This window comes from Onychostoma macrolepis, chromosome 09 (assembly GCF_012432095.1).
Source record: "Onychostoma macrolepis isolate SWU-2019 chromosome 09, ASM1243209v1, whole genome shotgun sequence".
NCBI lineage: Eukaryota > Metazoa > Chordata > Actinopteri > Cypriniformes > Cyprinidae > Onychostoma > Onychostoma macrolepis.
The window spans coordinates 8998630-9021547 of NC_081163.1; the positions used below are offsets into that span (position 1 = coordinate 8998630).

A 22918-nucleotide genomic window follows, 5' to 3' on the forward strand; every position below is an offset into this window, starting at 1 on the left:
CAATTATATATCTCAAAAAGTAATAACGGAATAACCTCAATAATCAGAACAAGTCATGTTCAAGCTGAAACACTGCAGGATGAGTTATGCACTGAAATATAATACTATCTATGAGCAACAGTACCAGTGATGCCTGTCTAGCACACTAACAAGAATATTTTACAATGCATTCAAGGTATACATTTTATCAGTCATCTCTGGGAATCAAACCCATGACCTTGGCATTTCTACCCTCATTCTCTACCAGTTCAAAGCTTAAATCCTCTAGATCAGATGAGTCTGACAGACCATGGTCTTCACTGACATGCTGCTGTACCATCTTGGATTTTCAAACCAGAAAGCCTGTCTTCATTTATCCCTCCTACAGCTAAAAAGAGAACCAAATGTCCAAATGGTATGCATATACCAGGACAAAAGCACAACCATATAAGAGTCTCAGAACAGATGCATGTAATCTTGCATTTTCCACTTTATTATTTGGTGACTGTTTTTGTGTGCTTTGTTTCCTTTGCTTGTTATCAACTTCCTGACAGGATAAACTGGGAAATGTTGGCTTAGTAAAACAAATTCTTATCTTATTTTCTTTCCTGTGTAGCTCAGTTCAAGTGTGAGATCAATGGTCAATAATGGCCCATAACACATATGAAGTGCATAAATGTGAATGTAAAAGTCTCTACCCTCAGATGCACTGGTATAGTAGCGACCAAAGGCAACATCTCTTGGGATGTCTGGGTGAAGGTAGATGAGGGGATTCACTGGATCCTTCTCTCCATCAGTGACAGTATAGTCACGGATGATGTTCGATAAAGAGATGTTGTTCAGATCTGTTCTAGTGTAAGGCTTTGTTGAATGCACCACAGGTTCACCACGTGTGCAGACGTGATAATCTCATAAGATATTTTTCAGACACACCAAGATAGTTATCACAACATAAAATATTCCAGTTCAAACCGGCACAAACAACCTGTGAATATTCCACCCATGTGATGACGATTCCTCCCCAAAGAGTTTTCACTGAAGCGCAGAAGGAAAGTGCCGGCGGAGTATCTCTCTCAACAAAGCCTTCTCTCTCTCCTTACTCAAAACCCCATAATGTATCTGTACACAATGAACATATACAGTGGGTATGGAAAGTATTCAGACCCCCTTAAATTTTTCACTCTTTGTTATATTGCAGCCATTTGCTAAAATAATTTTTAAGTTCATTTTTTTTCCCCTCATTAATGTACACACAGCACCCCATATTGACAGAAAAACACAGAATTGTTGGCATTTTTGCAGATTTATTAAAAAAGAAAAAATTTAAATTAAAAAAATTTCTGCTGCACTTAAGGTTCCTAAGAGCACAGTGGCCTCCATAATCCTTAAATGGAAGACGTTTGGGACGACCAGAACCCTTCCTAGAGCTGGCCGCCCGGCCAAACTGAGCTATCGGGGGAGAAGAGCCTTGGTGAGAGAGGTAAAGAAGAACCCAAAGATCACTGTGGCTGAGCTCCAGAGATGCAGTCGGGAGATGGGAGAAAGTTGTAGAAAGTCAACCATCACTGCAGTCCTCCACCAGTCGGGGCTTTATGGCAGAGTGGCCCGACGGAAGCCTCTCCTCAGTGCAAGACACATGAAAGCCCACATGGAGGACTCCAAGATGGTGAGAAATAAGATTCTCTGGTCTGATGAGACCAAGATAGAACTCTTTGGCCTTAATTCTAAGCGGTATGTGTGGAGAAAACCAGGCACTGCTCATCACCTGTCCAATACAGTCCCAACAGTGAAGCATGGTGGTGGCAGCATCATGCTGTGGGGGTGTTTTTCAGCTGCAGGGACAGGACAACTGGTTGCAATCGAGGGAAAGATGAATGCGGCCAAGTACAGGGATATCCTGGACGAAAACCTTCTCCAGAGTGCTCAGACTGGGCCGAAGGTTTACCTTACAACAAGACAATGACCCTAAGCACACAGCTAAAATAACGATGGAGTGGCTTCACAACAACTCCGTGACTGTTCTTGAATGGCCCAGCCAGAGCCCTGACTTAAACCCAATTGAGCATCTCTGGAGAGACCTAAAAATGGCTGTCCACCAACGTTTACCATCCAACCTGACAGAACTGGAGAGGATCTGCAAGGAGGAATGGCAGAGGATCCCCAAATCCAGGAGTGAAAAACTCGTTGCATCTTTCCCAAAAAGACTCATGGCTGTATTAGATCAAAAGGGTGCTTCTACTAAATACTGAGCAAAGGGTCTGAATACTTAGGACCATGTGATATTTCAGTTTTTCTTTTTTAATAAATCTGCAAAAATGTCAACAATTCTGTGTTTTTCTGTCAATATGGGGTGCTATGTGTACATTAATGAGGAAAAAAAATGAACTTAAATGATTTTAGCAAATGGCTCCAATATAACAAAGAGTGAAAAATTTAAGGGGGTCTGAATACTTTCCGTACCCACTGTATGTAGTCCGTGTGACTCATGCACTTATCCAAGTCTTCTGAGGCCATACAACAGCTTTGCTTGAAGCCTGAAAGTTAAGCCCCCTCTCAAATCTCCAACTCTTGAGCCAGTTTTGACATCAGTGATTTTAAATGGCACTGGCTTTCACATGACTGACATGAGTGCAACATTTAGATGAAGGATAAACCTTTTCAGTTTTCTTACCCATCATTCCAAATGTTGAGCACATATTTTCCAGTAAGATCCAAATGTTCATATATGTCAGAGTGAATCAGTAGACATCTAGATGAAAACATCAAAACAACGTTATTCTACACAATATACTGTGATAATGAAAAACTATTGCTTCACCTTGTCATATATCAAGTCATTTCACATCACAAATAATCACATATACTAAAAAAGTATTTAGTTTATGTCTGCTCTTTGCAGTATCATGTTCTCAGTAAGTTTTGTTTTAGCAGTAAATCATGTGGTAGCACCAGAGGAACAAACAGAAGCGAGGTTGTCCAGGAAATCGAAAGCAACTTTCCTGTCTTTGTTTCAGTCATTTGTATAAACTCACTTATATTCCAATGGATGAGTCCTTCAGGATCACCTTGGGCTTCTTGACCTAAAATAATAAATAAATAAACGTGCTATTCATTTAACTATGAGCATCTACTCAGTCCCATTTCAAGAGGTAAAATAAAGCACATATAAACTCACTAAGAACTTTGTCGGCCAGCGTTCTCAGCTGCTCAGAGTTCAGCGCTCGTTTAGTGGCAGAAGAAAACTGCCAGCTCAAGACCTTTGAAAGCTGCCCCCATTTCACAGGTGAAGGATTCAAGAAGAACGACAGATTCTGAGAGAGAGAGTGAGCCAGAGTCAAAATAGAAACCGCAATAGAAGACAAAAACATTGATGAGGGGAAACGGCCGTATGTGGGGTTCACTGCAGAGCATGTTGTACCATAAGATGGAGCCCCAAGCACTAGATAGCCAAGATAGTCCACTGACCAACACCACAAGAAGACATGATCTGTTTGAACAAATGATCTGGTGTTGCAAATACAAGAGTTTCACGTTGTACCTTTTTCTCAAATAAATACTTTATTTCAAAAGTCTGCTTGTAGCAGAAACTTTACCGATAAATCAATGCATAGTTCAGGCAAAACGAGCTGCGTGTCAAAGCTGATTAAGTGCAGCTCATCGTACACACTAGTGTTGTCACGGTACCAAAATTTCAGTATTCGGTACCGATACCAGTGAAAATCCACGGTTCTCGGTACCAATTTCGGTACCACATGCTAATTAAAAACACACTATTTTTAATAATAGTCAAACAAAAATAAAATTGACAAAAATCAATGCCATTCTTCATACTTATTTAAATTGTGTTTCAAGTTTTTCCGCAAGTAATAAAAGTATGAAAAATAGTAAACAGTAAAGTTTCACCCAAATTTAATTTGTCTTTTAATTAATGAAATTTAAACATTTTATTTTTTGGGTAAATAAAGGGGATTTACTATTAAAATTAAAATATGGAAGAAATATTGTGTGATTATTTCTTTAAAAATATATATTTTTTTATCAACAGTAGTAATAGTATCACATACATTCTACTAAATAATAGTAATATATTTTTGGCACAATGTCTTTAAGATAAACTTTTATTTTGACGGGTTGCCGTGAATACCTTTAACTTTCCGTGTGTAGCTATATGATATGAAGCTGGTTTTACTCAAATGGATCGGTAGAATACTCGTGAAGGGACTCTCAGAGCAGTTCTGTAGATGTTGTTTATGTATTTATGTCTTCATTGAGACGGCAGATGCTGAAATCACCGCGAGCGTCGCGCACTTCAGTGTAAAAAAAAAAAAAAAACACTCGCATCTCTGCCATTCATTCATTCATTCACACACACACACAGAGACTCGCAGAACATGCGGGATTCATATCTGAATCGACTTTTGCGGCTTAATATTTACAGATACTAGTCCATGTCGCGATTTGATTAAAGTGTGACGACCTACTTTTGATTAATTCATCCAAACTTTGACAAATTCCGTGACATTCCGTGCTAAACTGTAAACTCTGTTTTTATAACTGGATTCCGAGATTCCGTCCGCGTTTTCTGCATCGCGGAAATCATAGGTCCGTACGCGTCAAGAACCGGGTTGACCGGGTACTCGGTACCACCGGTACTTTAAAAAACCTGGTACCGTGACGTTTTCATTTTTTTTGTACCGACTTGGTACCGAAGTACCGGGTCTTTTGACAACACTAGTACACACTGAGCAAAAACTGGAAAAATAGAAAGCCACTTAATTAACAATAATCTATAGTTCACTTTAGTGACCTCTACCTCTTCTGTTGCTAGGTCTCTTCTCCTTTACGGTCTGTGTTAATTAGAAAGGGAAATCAAGAAAAATAAAGTCAGTAATTAGAAAGTATCAATTATTTATTATCTGTTGTAATATCTCAGTGTGTATCATATCATGAAGGAAATCAGCTGCTAGGCATCCACTAGATTCATCCAAGGTCATAACTTTGTAAACATTATTTATGAAAAGGAAATTCCTAAATCTAGGACATTACACAACAGGCCACTGCATCAGTGAGGACCTGTGACATGCATAAAAACTGAATGTATTGCTCTTTTTTAATAATGAGCTGTGAGCAATAATCTAATTCAATAATTGTAATTAGCATTTATTTGTGTTATTTGGATTAATGTAAAATTATACATACCCTTTCACTGTATCCATCTCCAAAAAACCTCTAAATGAGAAAGATATACGTAAATATGCAAACGATAGATAGATAGATAAAATGAGTGCCGTTCTGTTGATATAACAATAATCTCTGAAGCCCACCTGATCTTGACTGTGAACTGAACTCCTGTTTTTATCACCAAGGGTCTCCAGGGATGCCACGGCATACATGGCTGTCTCTCCACCACAAGCGAACAGAAAGACACATTACAACAGATTTCATGGTCTGATCTGTAATCTTTCAGAAGTAACAATCCACCAAATATATTCAAATTCCCCCATGAACCCACAAATCCTCCATCAATAACCAAAGGGTTTTTTGTTGTTTTTTTATATGACTGTATAAAGTATGATGTCTCACTTTAATATCAGGTTTTTGAAGAGTGACAGGGCCTGGTCATCCAGCTGGCTCTTGCCCAGAGTGAGGGGGTCGTTGTTGTAGGTGAATTTCTGCACCAATTCCTGAACTTTCTTCAGCTGCTGACGGATCTGTTGAAGACACTCTGCCACCACAGTGAACCTGAAGAGCAATTAGATCATAATCGCAATTCATTCCTTAATTCACCCAATCATAAACACAAGGCCACATGTTCTGGGCCATAAATAAATAAATAATAAAAAATGAATGCAAGCAGAGTAGGCTATCTGTATATATATATAATGCAGCATCACTCTGGTACACACACATAACTTTATCAGACTTTTAATTAGTGAACAAAAGACCGAGTCGTGTCTATTCACAGATAAATATTTATAAAGGCTCTTCTGGACTACCGTTCTAATCTGAACACGATTTGGAAATGCTTTCAATGAATGAAACAAATATTTATACTTATAAGTTATTAGGGGGGGATCTCATTATCTTCTGACGTTGTTGCAGTTGCAAACCACCAAACCCGATCGAATCACTGAATCACTGAGTCAGTTGAGAGCCGAATTAATCCGATTACTGAATGAATCATGGCGACCATGGTTCTTTTTTTGGAAACGAAGCCAGCTTCGGTTATGTGAACTGAATCATTGGAAAGAATCATTCAAACCAAAATGGACTATCGATGCGCCTGCCGCCTAAAAGTTAGATCTACGGCAGATTTTCTGTGAATATAACGACGTAATTTCAGTCAGTTGCTTACAAAACTCTATTGTCTTATTTAATAATACTAGGAATAAAGGACACGAGTTATACAGACTGCTGTTATGATGATACTTTTTGCAATTTTGGAGCTTGGCAGCTCAGTCGTCAATCAATGTTATTGTGATTAACTTTTGGATGTGATTGTCCTTTAAGAAATTCACCTTTTTCAAAACATGAGAGCGAGTTGATACAAAAATTGTAGCATTGCTCTGTTTTGTTGTTCTTGGAGGATTCTGTCCAGCAAATATTATCAACAGCACCTGCTAGAGGTTCTCAGCAGCTTTGCAGAGCTGCTCCAGACAAGTGTTGTGTGGACCTCCGATGCAAGCCACCTGCTGTCTCTTCTTCCACTCAGGTAACTCTTCTGCTATGAGCGCGAGCTGCATCTGCTCGGCTAATGTCAGTGCATTAGAGATTTCTTTCATCACTATCTGCACACAATACGTATACATACAGGCTGCTATGGAGTCAATTTAATGCCGCATATATATGCAAAAGAAAATAAAGTTTTGCAAAAGAAAATAAGTTTTGCAAAGAAAAATAAAGAATTGCAAAAGAAAATGAAGTATTGCAAAAAGAAAATAATTTTTGCAAAGAAAAATAAAGAATTGCAAAATAGATAAATAAAACAGAGCAAAAGCAATGATTTTGCAATACATATTTTCCATGGCCATATCTACTAATTTATTTGCAATGCAGCTTTTATTTTGCGTTTCAGTCAAGTTTGAGCTTGCAATACCGTTTTCCCCTTTGCGCTTCACGTTTCTGCGCGTCTCACTTTGTGGCGCTGTTTTGACATGGGGGTGGAGTCAGGGGACGGGGGCGTGTCCAACAGGCCTGGGCATGCCTCCCTGGAAGTGACGTCATCGGCCCGAGACGCAGATCACAGCTGATCCAGGCACCGTCATTGAGCAGAGGCATGCGGGCGGATCGTTTCCTTTTATTCACTAGCTTTAAAACATGCATGCTTTCGTTTTATTAACAAATGTATATGTGTATTAGCAGCGTTTGCTAAAGTTAAAGAAGTTGTTAATATGAACATCTGCTGTTTATTTCTCTCAATGTGTGCACACTTTTATAGCATTAAAATGTGTATTGTTTTGGTTAACTAAATGTGCATTAATAGTGCTTGTTTAAAATCTCTTAACCTGTGCACAGCGCTCTTTGTTTACATTAGTTCAGAGTTACTGCTAGTTTTAATGTAAAAGAATGCAATTAACTTCACAAACTATACATCATTAAAAAGGTCTAAGACTCAAGCTTCATATCCATCTCGACTTCGTTTTTCATTTACATAACTCCTTCATTTTCTTTTGCAATTCTTTATTTTTCTTTGCAAAACTTATTTTCTTTTGCAAAACTTTATTTTCTTTTGCATATATATGCGGCATTAAATTGACTCCATAGGCTGCTATCACAACCACTGTTCTTATATAACATTACAGATCAGTAGATGTAGCTACACTGAGAAAAACTGCGACATCTACCGCATTCCTACAGATATTAATATTCACGAGGTCACCTCTCTTTTTATGTTTAGGTCAGTAAACATTTGTCCAGTGGCCATTTCCTCCTGTTGACTCTCTTTTGTTTTATGACCCTTTGTTTCAGCCTCGACTGAAAATATGAAGAATAATGTCCACGAAACTGTCCTCTATAAAATATTTCTTTAAAATAAATAATAAAAATCAAGGTCTTTCATATTTCATATTCCCCCCATATTCGAAGTTTAAATAGATAAACTGTATATACAGTGGTGTGAAAAAGTGTTGGCCCCCTTCCTGATTTTTTAATTTTTTTGTATGTTTGTTACACTTTAATGTTTCAGATCATCAAACAAATTTAAATATTAAGTAAACACAACATGCAGTTTTTAAATGAAGTTTTTTTATTATGAAGGGAAAACAAAATCCAAACCCACATGGCCCTGTGTGAAAAAGTGCTTGCCCCCTAAACCTAATAACCTTTATAACACTCTAATAACACCCTTAGCAGCAACAACTGCAATCAAGCGTTTGCGATAACTGGCAATGAGTCTGTTACAGCGCTGTGGAGGAATTTTGGCCCACTCATCTTTGCAGAATTGTTGTAATTCAGCCACATTGGAGGGTTTTCGAGCATGAACCGCCTTTTTAAGGTCATGCCACAGCATCTCAGTAGGATTCAGGTCAGGACTTTGACTAGGCCACTCCAAAGTCTTCATTTTGTTTTTCTTCAGCCTTTCAGAGGTGGACTTGCTGCTGTGTTTTGCATCATTGTCCTGCTGCAGAACCCAAGTTCGCTTCAGCTTGAGGTCACAAACTGATGGCCGGACATTCTCCTTCAGGATTTTCTGATAGAGTGCAGAATTCATGGTTCCATCAATTATGGCAAGTCGTCCAGGTCCTGAAGCTGCAAAGCAGCCTCAGACCATCACACTACCACCACCATGTTTGACTGTTGGTATGATGTTCTTTTTATGAAATGCTGTGTTGGTTTTACGCCAGATGTAACGGGACACACACCTTCCAAAAAGTTCAACTTTTGTCGCATCAGTCCACAGAATATTTGCCCAAAAGTCTTGGGGATAATCTAAATATTTTTTGGCAAATGTGAGACAAGCCTTTGTGTTCTTTTTGGTCAGCAGGCTTTTGCCTTGGAACTCTCTCATGGATGCTGTTTTTGCCCAGTCTCTTTCTTATTGTTGAATCATGAACACTGACCTTAATTGAGGCAAGTGAGGCCTGCAGTTCTTTAGATTTTGTTCTGGGTTCTTTTATGACCTTCTGGATGAGTCTTCTTTGTGCTCTTGGAGTAATTTTGGTAGGCCGGCCACTCCTGGGAATGTTCACCACTGTTCCAAGTTTTCTCCATTTGTGGATAATGGCTCTGACCATGGTCCACTGGAGTCCCAAAGCCTTGGAAATGGCTTCATAACCCTTCCCAGACTGATACATGTCAACTATTTTGTTTCTCATCTGTTTATGAATTTCTTAAGATCGCGGAATGATGTGTTGCTCTTTAAACATGCTTCACTTTGTCAGACAGGTTCTATTTAAGTGATTTCTTGATTCAACAGGTCTGGCAGTAATCAGGCCTGGGTTTGGCTAGTGAAATTTAACTCAGCTTTCTAAAATAATGTGGTTAATCACAGTTCTTTCATGATTTAATAGGAAGAGGCAATTAATTTTTCATGTAGGGCCAGGTAGGTTTGGACAGCTTTTTTCCCTTAATAAATGAAATCATCATTTAAAAACTGCATTTTGTATTTACTTGCATTATCTTTGTGTAATATTAAAATTTGTTTGATGATCTGAATCTTTTAAGTGTGACAAATATGCAAAAAATTTAAAAATCAGGAAGGGGGCCAACACTTTTTCACACCACTGTATGATGTGCTTTGTCATTTGATTGATATATATTATTTCTTACAGAGCAGAAATAGTTAATAATTCTCTCATTTTACTTTGACCCTCTGAAGGCTTGTTCTTGAAGTTATACTCATACTGCAGATCTTCCAAAACCTGAAAGTCCTGTTCTGTTTCCTGATGAAAAAGGCAGGTACTGTAGCGAAAGTTCAAGATATATTCACATAGTTAAAGTGAAATACCACAAAACAAGAGACTTTTGAGTAATTTAAGTCTCATGTTTTAAAATTGAATGAATGTGAGAGTACAGTGCCATAGTAATTTGAATAGGATACCTGCACACTCTTCTTCAGGATGTTTGCGTTGTGGTCCAACTCTTTTTGTTGCTCCATCGTACCTCCCTGTGATGAGTGAGTTTTACCCTGAACACAATATCAGACATGTACTTCGATGAATGTCTATATAAACCTTGTTTTAAAAAAAAAAAAGGATGGATGACATACTTGAGAATCAAGTGTCTTCTCCTCATTCAGGGTGTTGAATGTGTTTATAGCCATGTGATCAAGATCCTCCTAGAAGAGCTCATAATAGGGTTAATTTGTCCAAAGTGTTACACATAATAAAATTATATCATAAATACAATATTTAGAGAAAACAGAGCAGATAGACATTGTGTACCTGTAGGTTGTAGGTGCTTGGTTTCGTTTTGGTTTGCTGTACCAGGAAGTTTTTGCAGCAAAAGAGAGTCATGATATGTATACTTAGAATAAAATACTACCATACTTCTTCTACAAGCATGGACACTAAATAAATCTGTTGAAGCAGATATTACTTAGTACAGTATATTTTTATTTATTTATTGCTCCTTCTCAGGACTTTTATGTCCCCATGACTTTAAACTGATAAAATGAATAGGACAAATTACAGATACTGAATGCAGTCACATGATTTGATATATTTATCTGGGATTAGTGTGTAATTCAAAAGAAATGAAAAAAATTAAGTGTTTGTTTTCATTGTAACATCAAACAATTTGTATGTTCCCATTTTTAAAGGGTTGAATTGAATTTCTAAAAAAATTTGTTAAAGACGTTGCTGCTTTAAAGTTCAAAATAACCTTTTCTATTGTATTAATGTAAACCATTATTAATTTTCCTTTGACACATTTGAAGTGTTAAGAAATTCTTTATTCAAAGTTAAGCTTGTAAATGCATTGCATTTAAAAATGAACATTCAGTGCATGAATTATGAAATGTTATTATCAAATCTTTAATAATATAAAAAATAATACAGAAATCATTAATAATGCTGCCCGACGCTTTTATGTATGTTTGGAAACAATCATTATTTATTTTGGTGCCAGACTTGCACACTTTATCTTTAAGCTTCATTAAGATTTCCATCTGGAGAAAAAGATGAATGAAAAAGTGAAACTGCTGTTTAAAAAAAATGCATAATACATGAATATAAACCATTTAATAGTTTTTATTTTTACTTCACATGACAGTATGTAACATTGCCTAATGGACCTGGTTTGGATCTGTAGCTGTATTTCTGACTGAAGTAGGTAGGTTGATGTTTATTTCTGTTGGACTTTATCTTGCTGGTTTGTGTGTGTGTATAGTACATGTGCATAAGGCAATTGTATGTAAAGTTATTTTAATGTGCAAAAAATAAATAAGTGATTCACAAGATGGAGAAGAATGTCCTTTTCACAAACAAATGTCTTCACAGAAAAAGCTTTTCAGAGTTTTTGTATATATCCATTTCGACAGTCCGTATCTGAGTGACTGATACACAGAAAATTCAAATATATGCAACATGCAAGTTTCGTTACAATGTTCACATTTTTATACAAACAAACAAAAAGAACAGGATTACACTGTTTTTTAACAGAACGAAATTGCTCCTCTTCTTCACACAAGTGGAGAATAAATGTAGTAGACAGATCCTTATATAGAGAAAACCCATGCAAAGATAAATCATTTGGGCATTGCTATTTGTATCCATTATTCATTATGGATATCTGTGTGCCAGATACAATACTTCTAGAAACAGATTCATTTTCCTCCATAAAAATGCTCTGGATTTAATTCAGATGCATTGGTGGAGAAACGTTCCTCATATCAGTTTTGCCTTGAGGTGCTCTAACACTTGCAGGGTCTTGAAAAAGGTCTAAAAACATAGATAAATAAGACATAAATATTGTTTTTCAGTAACAGAAATATATAAAGTAGAAAAAAAGAAAAGTAATAACTTACTCATCTGACACAGAAATTATGCGCCTGCCTATATATGGCCTGATATATGACCTAGGTTTGTCTATCTCCATCTCTTCTGTATCTGAGGGACAAAAGATCAATAATGTAAGGCATGTCGATATAGACAATACACACAGACATGCTCTCTAACATACTGTTAAAAAGTTTTTGAGCAAGTTCCGCTAAGATTATACAACAGCAAAGTCCCCAAATAGTCTTTGTGAACAGTAGTGTTGTTTTCTACCATGACAAAATAGAAATTTGTTGGGTTTGACAACCATTTTGCTTGGAAAAGGTGGCAATAGGTTCAACATTCTGTTATTTAATGCAATGACATCTCCATATACTAGAAGAAAAATGTCCTATAATATATTAAAATACATACAGTGTATTTATTTTGTGATGCTGTACCCTTAAGATATGCGCCGTAGTCTTATGTAGCAGGCTATTGACATCTGTTGTTTCAGTTTTACACTCTTATCTTGCCTTCTTTTTTGAATGAATGAATGAATGAATGATATCTACCATCACAAGAGCTGATATAGTAGCGACCAAAGGCGTCATCTTTTGGGATGTCTGGGTAAAGGTAGACGAGAGGGTTCACCGGAATCTTCTGTGCAGCAGTGAGGGTGTAGTCGCGGATGACGTTAGGCAAGGAAATGGACGCCAGATCTGATTTAGTGTAGGGCTTCACTGAATGTGTCTTAGGTTCACCTGTATTTGATGACATTCATTCATGTGCATTAAAAGACTGCAAGACAGATATATAAACAAATAAATGATCAAATACTCCTATTCAAAGCAGCACACACCGTCCTGTGAATACTCCACCCATGTGATGGTGATTCCTCCGTCTCGAGAGGATTCACTAAAGCGCAGAAGGAAAGTGCCGGGGAGTTTATCGCTCAACAAAGCCTTCTCTCGCTCTTTACTCAAAAACCCTACAATATACCTGTATATATGTGGGGGGAAAAAATAAATTAGATCAAATTGGACTGGATAACAATGTCAAAGAAATGTTCATGGCAGTTTCAGTACTATAAATTGGAATATAGCTTTAGAGAATGGAGATTTTGGCATACTTTCATGCTGTTTCGGGTTAGTTGGCTTAAAGCAGTATCTTATATATTTTTGTGTGAAAAAAAATGTAGGATGGGACTTGATTTTATTTTATTGGGAATTGCTTTGATTGTGAAAAGTGGGAGTTATTTATCAAAATGGAGCAAGCAGAGGCTTCAGACTTGATTTAAAGGTCCCATGACATGCTGCTTTTTGGATGCTTTTATATAGGCCTAAGTGGTCCCTAATACTGTATCTGAAGTCTGTTTCCTGAAATTCAGTCTTGGTGCAGAATTTCAGCCACTATGAGCCAGTCCCACAATGAGCTTTCCTTAGGACGTGCCGTTCCTGTGTCTGTAGCTTTAAGGACGAGAGAGGCGGGGCAAGATGGAGGGTGGGGGTGTGGCCTTAACCAGCTTGCGCTACCATGCGCTAATGTTGACAGTGGATGTATCGCAGTGGCTCATAGACATGCAGTCATTCAAGCTTTTCAGTTTGACCCAGAATCTGACTCCGATGAAGGAACTGAAAAAAATACTTTGTTGTTCATTTGTACATCCAAACACTGAGCAACTATCATGCTTCGCTGGTTTGCAAGCCATGTCTCTCGAGGAAAAAAAATATTGTGCTCGCCTCGCACGGTAGTAGCTCATATTCTCATGGGCGGGTAAAGCAGAGAAAGGGGAGGTAACCTTTCCCCGTATGACGACATAAAGGGAAGATTCCAGATTGGGCCATCTGAGCTTTCATTTACTCAAAGGAGAAGCAGGATACCCAGGGCTCGGTTTACACCGATCGCCATTTCTAGCCACTGGGGGACCATAGGCAGGCTAGGGGAACTCATATTAATGTTAAAAAACCTCATAAAGTGAAATTTTCATGCCATGGGACCTTTAAGGTTATCGCCACATCAGCTTCACAGGCTGTTTCATGGCAAACAAAGGTTATACATTAGAAAAATAATACAGTAGTACACAATACAACAATTAAAGCAATTATAAAACAAAGTTGTGTACATAACATTATATAAAAGATTCTTTAAATTTACTTTTGAAAGAAATTGTAAAGGTTTTCTGGGTCCACTTTATAAAACAAGTCCTTAATAATTTGAGCACGCAGAGGAAGAGTTACACAAAGACAAGCACATGTACACAATAAGACCAGAAAGATGTATTATGATTTCTTGTTGACTTTAATTTTAATTTGAAAATCTGTTAATCTCTAAATTAAAATTAGAGAATAAAATGTAAAAAATGTCATTTAAAATGATATATATATATATATATATATATATATATATATGTATGTAAAAAAAAAAATTCTAGGATTTAAAAATCAATAATAATAATAATAAACATTGGATGGTTTTGCACATATAAAATGGAACGGATTCTAATATATAGCACACAGATCACTCCAGCCCTAGACGGTACAGTAGTGCTGTCAAACGATTAATCGCATCCAAAATAAAAGTTTTTGTTTATATAATATATGTATGTGTACTGTGTTTATTTATTATGTATATATAAATACACACACATACAGTATATATTTTGAAAATGTGCGTTTATATATTTATTTTTTTATATTTTATATTATATATAAAATATAAACATAACATATTTTTCTTAAATATATACACATGCATGTGTTTGTATTTATATATGCATAATAAATATACACAGTACACACACATATATTATGTAAACAGAAACTTTTATTTTGGATGCGATTAATCACGATTAATCGTTTGACAGCACTACGGTACAGTATTTGATTCATTGTCTGTAATGATGGAACTCTTACCCATCATTCCAGATGTTGAGCAGGTGTCTTTTAATAAGGTCCAGAATACCATCTATCCACAGCCAGAATGGTACAGCCCTCTCATTAGGAGACATCTAGGTGAAAACAAACAAGTTACTCTGCTTCCATTTTATTAGCTAAAGCATTGGCATAAAATTGCTTCATCAATGTTGATGTGACGATATTTATTGCACTTCCCTTTAAAAATAAAAATAACATAACATATATTCAGTTAGTTTTGAGTTCTGAAAGCACAGCTGTACTTTCTGGTATCGGCTATTCCACAGTCTCACTCAGTTTTGTTTTAGCAGTAAATCATGTGGTGACAGCAGAGGAACAAACAAAATCGATGCTGGGTAAAGAAAGCGAAAGTAACTTTCTTGCTTTTGTTTGAACTGTTTCCATAAACTCACCTTACAAAATGTATTCCAGTGGATGAGACCTTCAGGGTTATCTTGGGCTTCATGACCTAAAAACAGATACAAACTCTTAAAAAAAAAACAGTCACTTAGTCCCATTTCAAGAGGTAAAATAAAGCACATATAAACTCACTAAGAACTTTGTCGGCCAGCGTTCTCAGCTGCTCAGAGTTCAGCGCTCGTTTAGTGGCAGAAGAAAACTGCCAGCTCAAGACCTTTGAAAGCTGCCCCCATTTCACAGGTGGAGGATTCAAGAAGAACGACAGATTCTGAGAGAGAGAGTGAGCCAGAGTCAAAATAGAAACCGCAATAGAAGACAAAAACATTGATGAGGGGAAACGGCCGTACGTGGGGTTCACTGCAGAGCATGTTGTACCATAAGATGGAGCCCCAAGCACTAGGTAACTGATTCACATGGGAGATCACCACAATAGGAAGTGATGTGATCTGTTTTATAACAAAAACAGGTCTGGTCAGAATTACTGGTCTGATCTACAGTATGTCACAATTGGTAGCTACATTTCAGAGTACTTTACCGATAAATCAACACATAGTTCTGGCTGAATGAGTTGAGTTTCAAAGTTAAGTATGTGCAGCTCCTCGGAAATGATGAGAGGAGTCTGTAATAAAAAGGGAAAAACATCAGCAATTCCTTCACTTCATTTTATTTGACTTCACTGTATGCAGTTTTTGGCCTACCTCATTGGTTCTGTTGTTACTTTTCATCTCTTTTAATTGCTGTGGTAATCAGAGGGAAAGAAAGATCAACAATAAACGGTCAGTTAGATCAATTATATTATATTTATTATTAGCAGTAATATGTTTGTTTTTCACATCTCACCAAGTGACGAAATTCAGCTGCTAGACACCCACTGGATTCCTCTAAGTTCATAACTTTAGAAAACGTTCCTAAAATGTTGAATTTCCTACATCTAGGACATCAGAAAACAGACATTTCGATTATTTGAGCTTTGACAGCATGCATACAAATGCAAATGGTGTTTCTTGATAAATAATAAATTGTTAAAATATTTTATTCAGAACAAAACAAAATAATTTAACAATTAGGTTTTCATTTTGCATTCTAAATGCAGACATTTTTGTGGTTGTTGTGCTATGTATCTAAATGCATTGGCACATTCCAAACATCACATTATAGTAATAAATCACATTTGTGTTATGAGTTTCTTTGTAATATGTTACGTACCCTTTTATTGTGTCTTTCTCTGTTAAATCTCTGCAGAAGAAAAACATATACTGTATGAATACATAGACAGACAGACAGACAGACAAACAGACAGACAGACAGACAGACAGACAGACAGACAGACAGACAGACAGACAGACAGACAGATAGATAGATAGATAGATAGATAGATAGATAGATAGATAGATAGATAGATAGATAGATAGATAGATAGATAGATAAAGAGGTTTTGCTTACTTGTCAATAGAGACTTTTACTTTGAGTTGACAGTTCAGTTCAGGAAGTTTGACTAGTGATCTACAAAATAATACACATCGACATCACTGACATCACAGGCTTTTCTCAGACATTTACCATCAATTAAAAGTAGTGACATCACAGTGTTATCTACAGTAACTTCAAGGAAACCCACCTGATCTTGACTGTGAACTGAACTCCTGTTTTTATCACCAAGGGTCTCTGAGGATGTGTCGGCATACATGGCTGTCTCTCCACCACAAGAGAACTGAAAGACACATCACAACCGCTGCCATCCTGTTCAAGACTAGAATCTTTCAGAAGTGATGCACACCACAAAATATATTCAAATTCCCCGGTGAACCTTTAACCCCACAAATCCTCCCATCAATACCCAAATGTTTTTTTTTTTTTCTACAGCTTGTGCTCTACATATAAAAACACAGAAATGTATGACTGTATAAAGTATGATGTCTCACTTTAATATCAGGTTTTTGAAGAGTGACAGGGCCTGGTCATCCAGCTGGCTCTTGCCCAGAGTGAGGGGGTCGTTGTTGTAGGTGAATTTCTGCACCAATTCCTGAACTTTCTTCAGCTGCTGACGGATCTGTTGAAGACACTCTGCCACCACAGTGAACCTGGGGCACAATTCATGTATTAGCTAATTATAAAAATAATATATCAGCACCACGGACAGCACCAAAACAAACTAAAGGACAATATGAGCTTATCAGCACCAGCTTGAGACTACGTCGGATATAGAAATCCTTGTATTAATAGCCTTTTGGAACAACTTGTAATTTCAAGGATTTTCATGATTAAATAATATAAAATGATTTAGATATCAAATATAAAATCTTTATTTTATTTTGTCATTTTGTTTCCAGTTCATTTAAAGTGCCCTCTAGAGGTTCTCACCAGCTCTGCAGTTGGTCCAGGCAGGCATTGGGCGGCCCACCGATACAAGCCATCTGCTGTCGCTTCTTCCACTCAGGTAACTCTTCTGATATGAGTGCGAGCTGGATCTGCTCTGCTAGAGTCAGTGTATTAGAGATTTCCTTTATCACCACCTGCACACATATATGCTATATTTAAGAAAAAATATGATACTTAAGAAAACTGCAACATTAAAGGGAACGATCAAACAATTCAATCAATTCCCGATGGATAAAATCAAGTCCCACCCGACATCTGTTCTTGTTTGAGAAGCCAGAGATGGTCTTATTATTGAGAGATCTACCATTAGAGAAAGCTTGATAAAACGCCAACTTGATAATCACATTACAGCCTCGAAGTCAGTTGTGCGACATGTCAATCGGTTTTTGCAGATACTGTAGAAATGATTGAGAAACACTGTGAACTGAACCTGTCGCATTTTTTTTTTTACATGACTTCTCTTATAAAACAGCATATTTTATTGATGTAATCTCTAAAAACAGATTGATCCAAAATTAATGTTTGATGTCAAACATGTTGAAGATTAGCTGTCTGATAAGCTCCCACAAAAGCAGTTTATTCAGCACATGCAGCCATTAAAATAAAAAATAAAAAAACGGCCTTTAGCCTCGTCTTACACTTTTTGTTTTGTGTCAACCTTGGAAATTTAAGATTAGCGTCACAATAGAAAAGAAAAGACTATCGCAACTTCTGTTTCATGCAGACTTTAAACACATTCCCGTAGATGTGAATATTCCTGAGCTCAACCTTTCAGCTAAATGTATATAGAGATACATTTGTGAAATCTTGACCTACCTCTCTTTTCATGCTCAGCCCAACAAACATTTGTCTAATTGCCAATTCCTCTTGTTGGATCTCTTTTGTTATCTGGCCATTCATTTCAACTTCCACTGAAAGTATAAAAATACAAATCCATACCATTTCTCATTCTTGTAAATTCATACTGTTTACGTTCACAACATTAATCTAACCAAATCTATCACAAAGTATGAGTTAATACCAGGAGCGAAATGCTAAAAATGCATCTAATGTTACCTCGACTCTGCAAAGTATTTCTCTTGAAGTCGTACTCATCTTGCACATCCTCCAGAACCTGAATGTCCTGTTCTATTTCCTAGAAGCAAATAAATATTCCACAAGTGCAGCTGTTTGAAAAATGATATTTACTTGTAAATGAATGTCATTTAAATCGTTTTTGTGGTAAAGACCCAAAACCATATCATTATTCACTGAGATGGTTTACCTGCACACTCGTTTTCAAACTGTTGACTTTATTGCCCAACTCATTTTGCTGTTCAATCGTGATATTCCCCTGTGATGAGCCACCTTTACCCTAAAAGCAAATGTACTAAGATGAATGATAAACACATGTGCAGGTTTGAAATGACAGTTGTAATGCATGACTAAAAGCCTTACTTGAGTTGTAAGTGCATTTTCCAGTATCTTTCTCTCTTCATTCAGAGTGCTAGCTATGATCATAGCCATGTGAACAGGATCCTCCTGGAAGTGGTCCTAATGGGAGACGATTATTTCCATTAGCTCAGCCATTTTAGTTTAGAATAATCAAATCAAGTATATCAATGTAATATTGTAAGAAAACAATACAAAAATTGCACCTGTAGGTTACGCTTAATTTTGCGTATGTTATGCTGTAAAAGGAAGTTGTTTCCTAGGTTGAGACGGCTGTAGTGCTCATCCAGTTGGTTTAGGAGTTCATGGAAGCGTAGGGTTGCCAAAGATACGTTACTTGCAACTGATTCCCTGCAGCCAACAATAATATGTCAAAGATATAATGATTTGCAGCAATTCATGATACAGAAATTAAAATGTGCAAATCTGGTTAATACATGAAATAACAAAAATGAAGCAATAAATTAAAACAATTCTCACCAGTCATGACTCTCAATCCACTGACTGAGATACTGTCGGATCTCCATTGGAAAAGCCTCATCGTAAAGCTGGTCCACTTGCTCTAAATACAGAGAGTCCAGCAGCTGCAGCTGGTTCCAGAGTGTCATCTGAACACATAAAAGCGCAATCGCATATGAAATAGTGCAAGAGCGTTTACTTGCAACATCCTGCCTGTGTTGACATTTGTCACCTAGTACCTTTTTTATGTGCAATTGTGTTAACGTTTGGCAATAAGCCAATAATAATTGTTACTATAATAAACTGTATTATAAAAATGCACAAATGTATTAACATTTAATAATTTATCACACTTTCATAAACAAATACAAAAAATAAAATTGTAATATTTTAATAAAAACAATATTAGAGTATTGGTGCTATGCTCATCCTATAAAGTCACTAGACTTCAATTTAGACTGTTTTAGAGTTTAGACAGTTAGGCTACTCATAAATTTCACAAGACAATTTTGTATGCATGGGAGTAAGGGTCATCAGAGCCTTGTATTAATTTGCACTGATTCTTTCTTCAGGTCATAGTTGGCCAACATTGAACTTTTGAAGGCAGCGCGAAATGAGAAACTTCTTTACATGACTTTGCGTTTTCTGCTTTCCCGCATTCGCAAGTATGAATGGAAATCAGTGGAACGAAAACTGAAGTATATATGACCGCACATTATGGCAGAGCAAAATATAATTTAGAGACTGATTAAATGCTTCTATTCTATGCAGTTGATATTTAACACATCCATTCTTTTTTAAGCTGTATGTAAAAAATGAAAAATTATATAGTGTCTTCAACTCAGGTTTCATTACATTACAAACAGAGCAAACTGCTTTAGTTATTATTACATTAACTGTTACATTCGTCAATTTTCCCACAGCCTTTACAAAAATAACGAACTCTGATAAAACGCTAAAGTTAGATAACAGCCGAAAATTACCTTTTCACATAGAAGTTGGGTCAAGGCACAAAAGCAGTATATCTCAGGCTAAGCAAGTACACAAGATACAAATAGACTAAACTGTGTCTGCTTCAGACTTATATTCTCTTCTGTGACCCCATAATGGTAAAATATGAAATATTGACGCAGGTTACAGCCCCCATTGGCACTGTAGGCCAATCGGAATACTCTAATTACCATATGCAAATACACCAGCGATGAGAACCAATCATGTTCTAGTGCGTACGCTAAGCCGCGCACCTTTTGAGAATGGCTGTTCTCGGCAAGCGTAGCCCTCCCTTTACTGTCACGCTGATCACAGAATAGGAACTGATGTGAAAACAGAAACTTAGCGAATCATGAGACTATTACTAAATCACGTTTGATCATTAGATAAAAGCCGTTAATAATCATCTAAGAATCACTGATTATTATCTTAAAAGACAAAAGAATAGACATCTCTGGTGCATCACTGACGTTATGTGGAAGAGTGTGTCGCGCTGATACTCTGTTTGGGGGTTGCGAAACTGAAGGCACAGCCACCGGGCAAGCACGCGTTTTCTGAGAAAGCGAGACCTACACAGAGAAACGAAACTTGGATTTACGTCAATTCCCTATTATTTTACTACACACCACTGGATGTTTTAAGGAGGCCCCTTGGTTTTCCATGTGCTTTGTTTTAAATGTAGAGGCACAAACGGATAGAAATAGATACGACACTCGTTTAACTTACATTAAAAAAAAAATCTTACCATGAGAGTCATTCTTCTTGTGACTTGTGAATATATTGAAAAATGAATGCTCGTGATGTAATTTAAGGAAGTTATTAAAATAAAGGGGGGAAACCAGATGTAGGTTTATATACTGAAACAATCACAAAATCCTTTGCAAATATTTGCTGCTGACGTTTACCCACCAAAATGATGTCACTTCCTGGAGGATGATGTCATTAAGGAACTGGGGCAGATTACAACAAATCCCGAAAGCTAAAAAAAAAGTCCGTTCCTAAGGCGATATTAAAGACAAACCGAATGAAATTTAGGAAATAGGAAACAGTGTTGGGGGTAACGCATTACAAGTAACGCGAATTATGTAATCAGATTACTTTTCTAAGTAACACATTACTTTTTAAAGAAAATATCGGAGTTACTTTTTCAGATAAGTAACGCCAGGTACATTGTTTTTTCATTTACTGACTGACAAGTCTGTCCACATGTTGAGAGAAATTCGAAGTACAGAGGTGTGCGCTGTGTGAACATGTTACTGTAGTTCTACACTAAATGCCAACATGCATTAATTCATCTCCCTCACAAAAAAAAAAAACTGATTCGGGATTCATCAAAATGAATTACAACAGTGAAATGCAAACTCAGAATATGATACAAACCTGCAATATTAAATATGTTAAATAACACAAATATCCTTATTTAATCCCATTTTATTAACTAATGTCTTTGCTGCTGACCTTTGATGATCCAGTTCAACCATACTAATAAGCAAAATGAAGTTAGATAAACTAACATTTGTGCTTCATTGTTTTTTTTTATTATAGCTAGACAGTGTTGAACCTGCGTTCTACTTTACATGCGTCAATTTACTTTACCTTCAGTTTGAGGCTTATTCTTTTCACTTTTTGGTGTGAAAGGGCTTTTACATTTGCTAAAAATATAACTTTTTATATTAAAAACAAACAAGCAAGCCCTGCCCAGATTTAAAAAGTAACGTGAAAGTAATATAACACATTACTTTCCATAAAACGTAATTAGTTACTTTTTAGGGAGTAATGCAATATTGTAATGCATTACTTTTAAATAACTTACCCCAATACTGATAGGAAATACCTATATATTAATTACTAGTTAAAACAATATCCTGTTAAAACAACATACCTGGAATATTTGTTAATAAATGGCATTTTTTAGCATTCAAGGACATGGCAAAAATATGAAGTTACAGTAATGAAATTGATGAAAATGAACCCATATGTTGACTTGAAGTGTTAGTTCACCCAAAATAAAAATGTCATCATCATTTACTCACCCTCATGTCATTCTAAACCTAAATGAGTTTCTTTCTTGTGTTGTTGTGCACAACATTTTGAAGACTGTGGGTAACCAGTTGACAGTAGACATTGACTCAAATAATATTTTTTCCCCATGATATGCGAGTCAATGGCTACCGACAACTGTTTGGTTGAAAATGTCTAAACTTTTTTGTTCAACAGAAGAAAGAAACTCATGCAGGTTTGGAACAAAATGAGGGTGTATTTTCATTTTCATCAGTTTTCATTTTTGGATGAATTATCACTTTATTATATATTTATATAAAACTAAAATGAATCCTAACTTTTAAAAAGTGAATTTAATATTTTATCCAGTATATTAAGACATATGACAGGGACATGAAAATGTATTGCATAGTATTTTTTAAGATTGTT

At 36.4% G+C, this 22918-nt stretch overlaps 1 protein-coding gene and 1 long non-coding RNA gene across 2 annotated transcripts in view; one reads left to right on the top strand and one right to left on the bottom strand.

The window, feature by feature from the left end:
* The first annotated feature begins 6054 nt into the window (after positions 1-6054).
* LOC131546784 (uncharacterized) lies at positions 6055-9872 on the top strand. Its single transcript, XR_009272780.1, has 3 exons — positions 6055-6321; positions 6566-6691; positions 9797-9872. It is a non-coding gene; the product is annotated as an uncharacterized LOC131546784 (long non-coding RNA).
* A 1280-nt stretch (positions 9873-11152) lies between these two features.
* The window catches only part of stat4 (signal transducer and activator of transcription 4), a 31233-nt gene continuing 19467 nt past the window's right edge, over positions 11153-22918 (bottom strand). Inside the window, exons 24-46 of the mRNA XM_058785988.1 lie at positions 20482-20529; positions 19520-19647; positions 19246-19390; positions 19046-19141; positions 18873-18962; positions 18665-18743; positions 18425-18519; positions 17591-17742; positions 17152-17310; positions 16848-16940; positions 16673-16732; positions 16436-16465; positions 16070-16160; positions 15928-15966; positions 15765-15848; positions 15577-15675; positions 15362-15497; positions 15223-15278; positions 14810-14904; positions 12757-12896; positions 12470-12658; positions 11945-12026; positions 11153-11858 (exon numbers count right to left, since the gene is read on the bottom strand). Of these exons, the coding sequence (XP_058641971.1) occupies positions 11831-11858; positions 11945-12026; positions 12470-12658; positions 12757-12896; positions 14810-14904; positions 15223-15278; positions 15362-15497; positions 15577-15675; positions 15765-15848; positions 15928-15966; positions 16070-16160; positions 16436-16465; positions 16673-16732; positions 16848-16940; positions 17152-17310; positions 17591-17742; positions 18425-18519; positions 18665-18743; positions 18873-18962; positions 19046-19141; positions 19246-19390; positions 19520-19647; positions 20482-20529 (2214 nt within the window). The 3' untranslated portion in view covers positions 11153-11830. The remainder of the gene's footprint in view (positions 11859-11944; positions 12027-12469; positions 12659-12756; positions 12897-14809; positions 14905-15222; positions 15279-15361; positions 15498-15576; positions 15676-15764; positions 15849-15927; positions 15967-16069; positions 16161-16435; positions 16466-16672; positions 16733-16847; positions 16941-17151; positions 17311-17590; positions 17743-18424; positions 18520-18664; positions 18744-18872; positions 18963-19045; positions 19142-19245; positions 19391-19519; positions 19648-20481; positions 20530-22918) is intronic.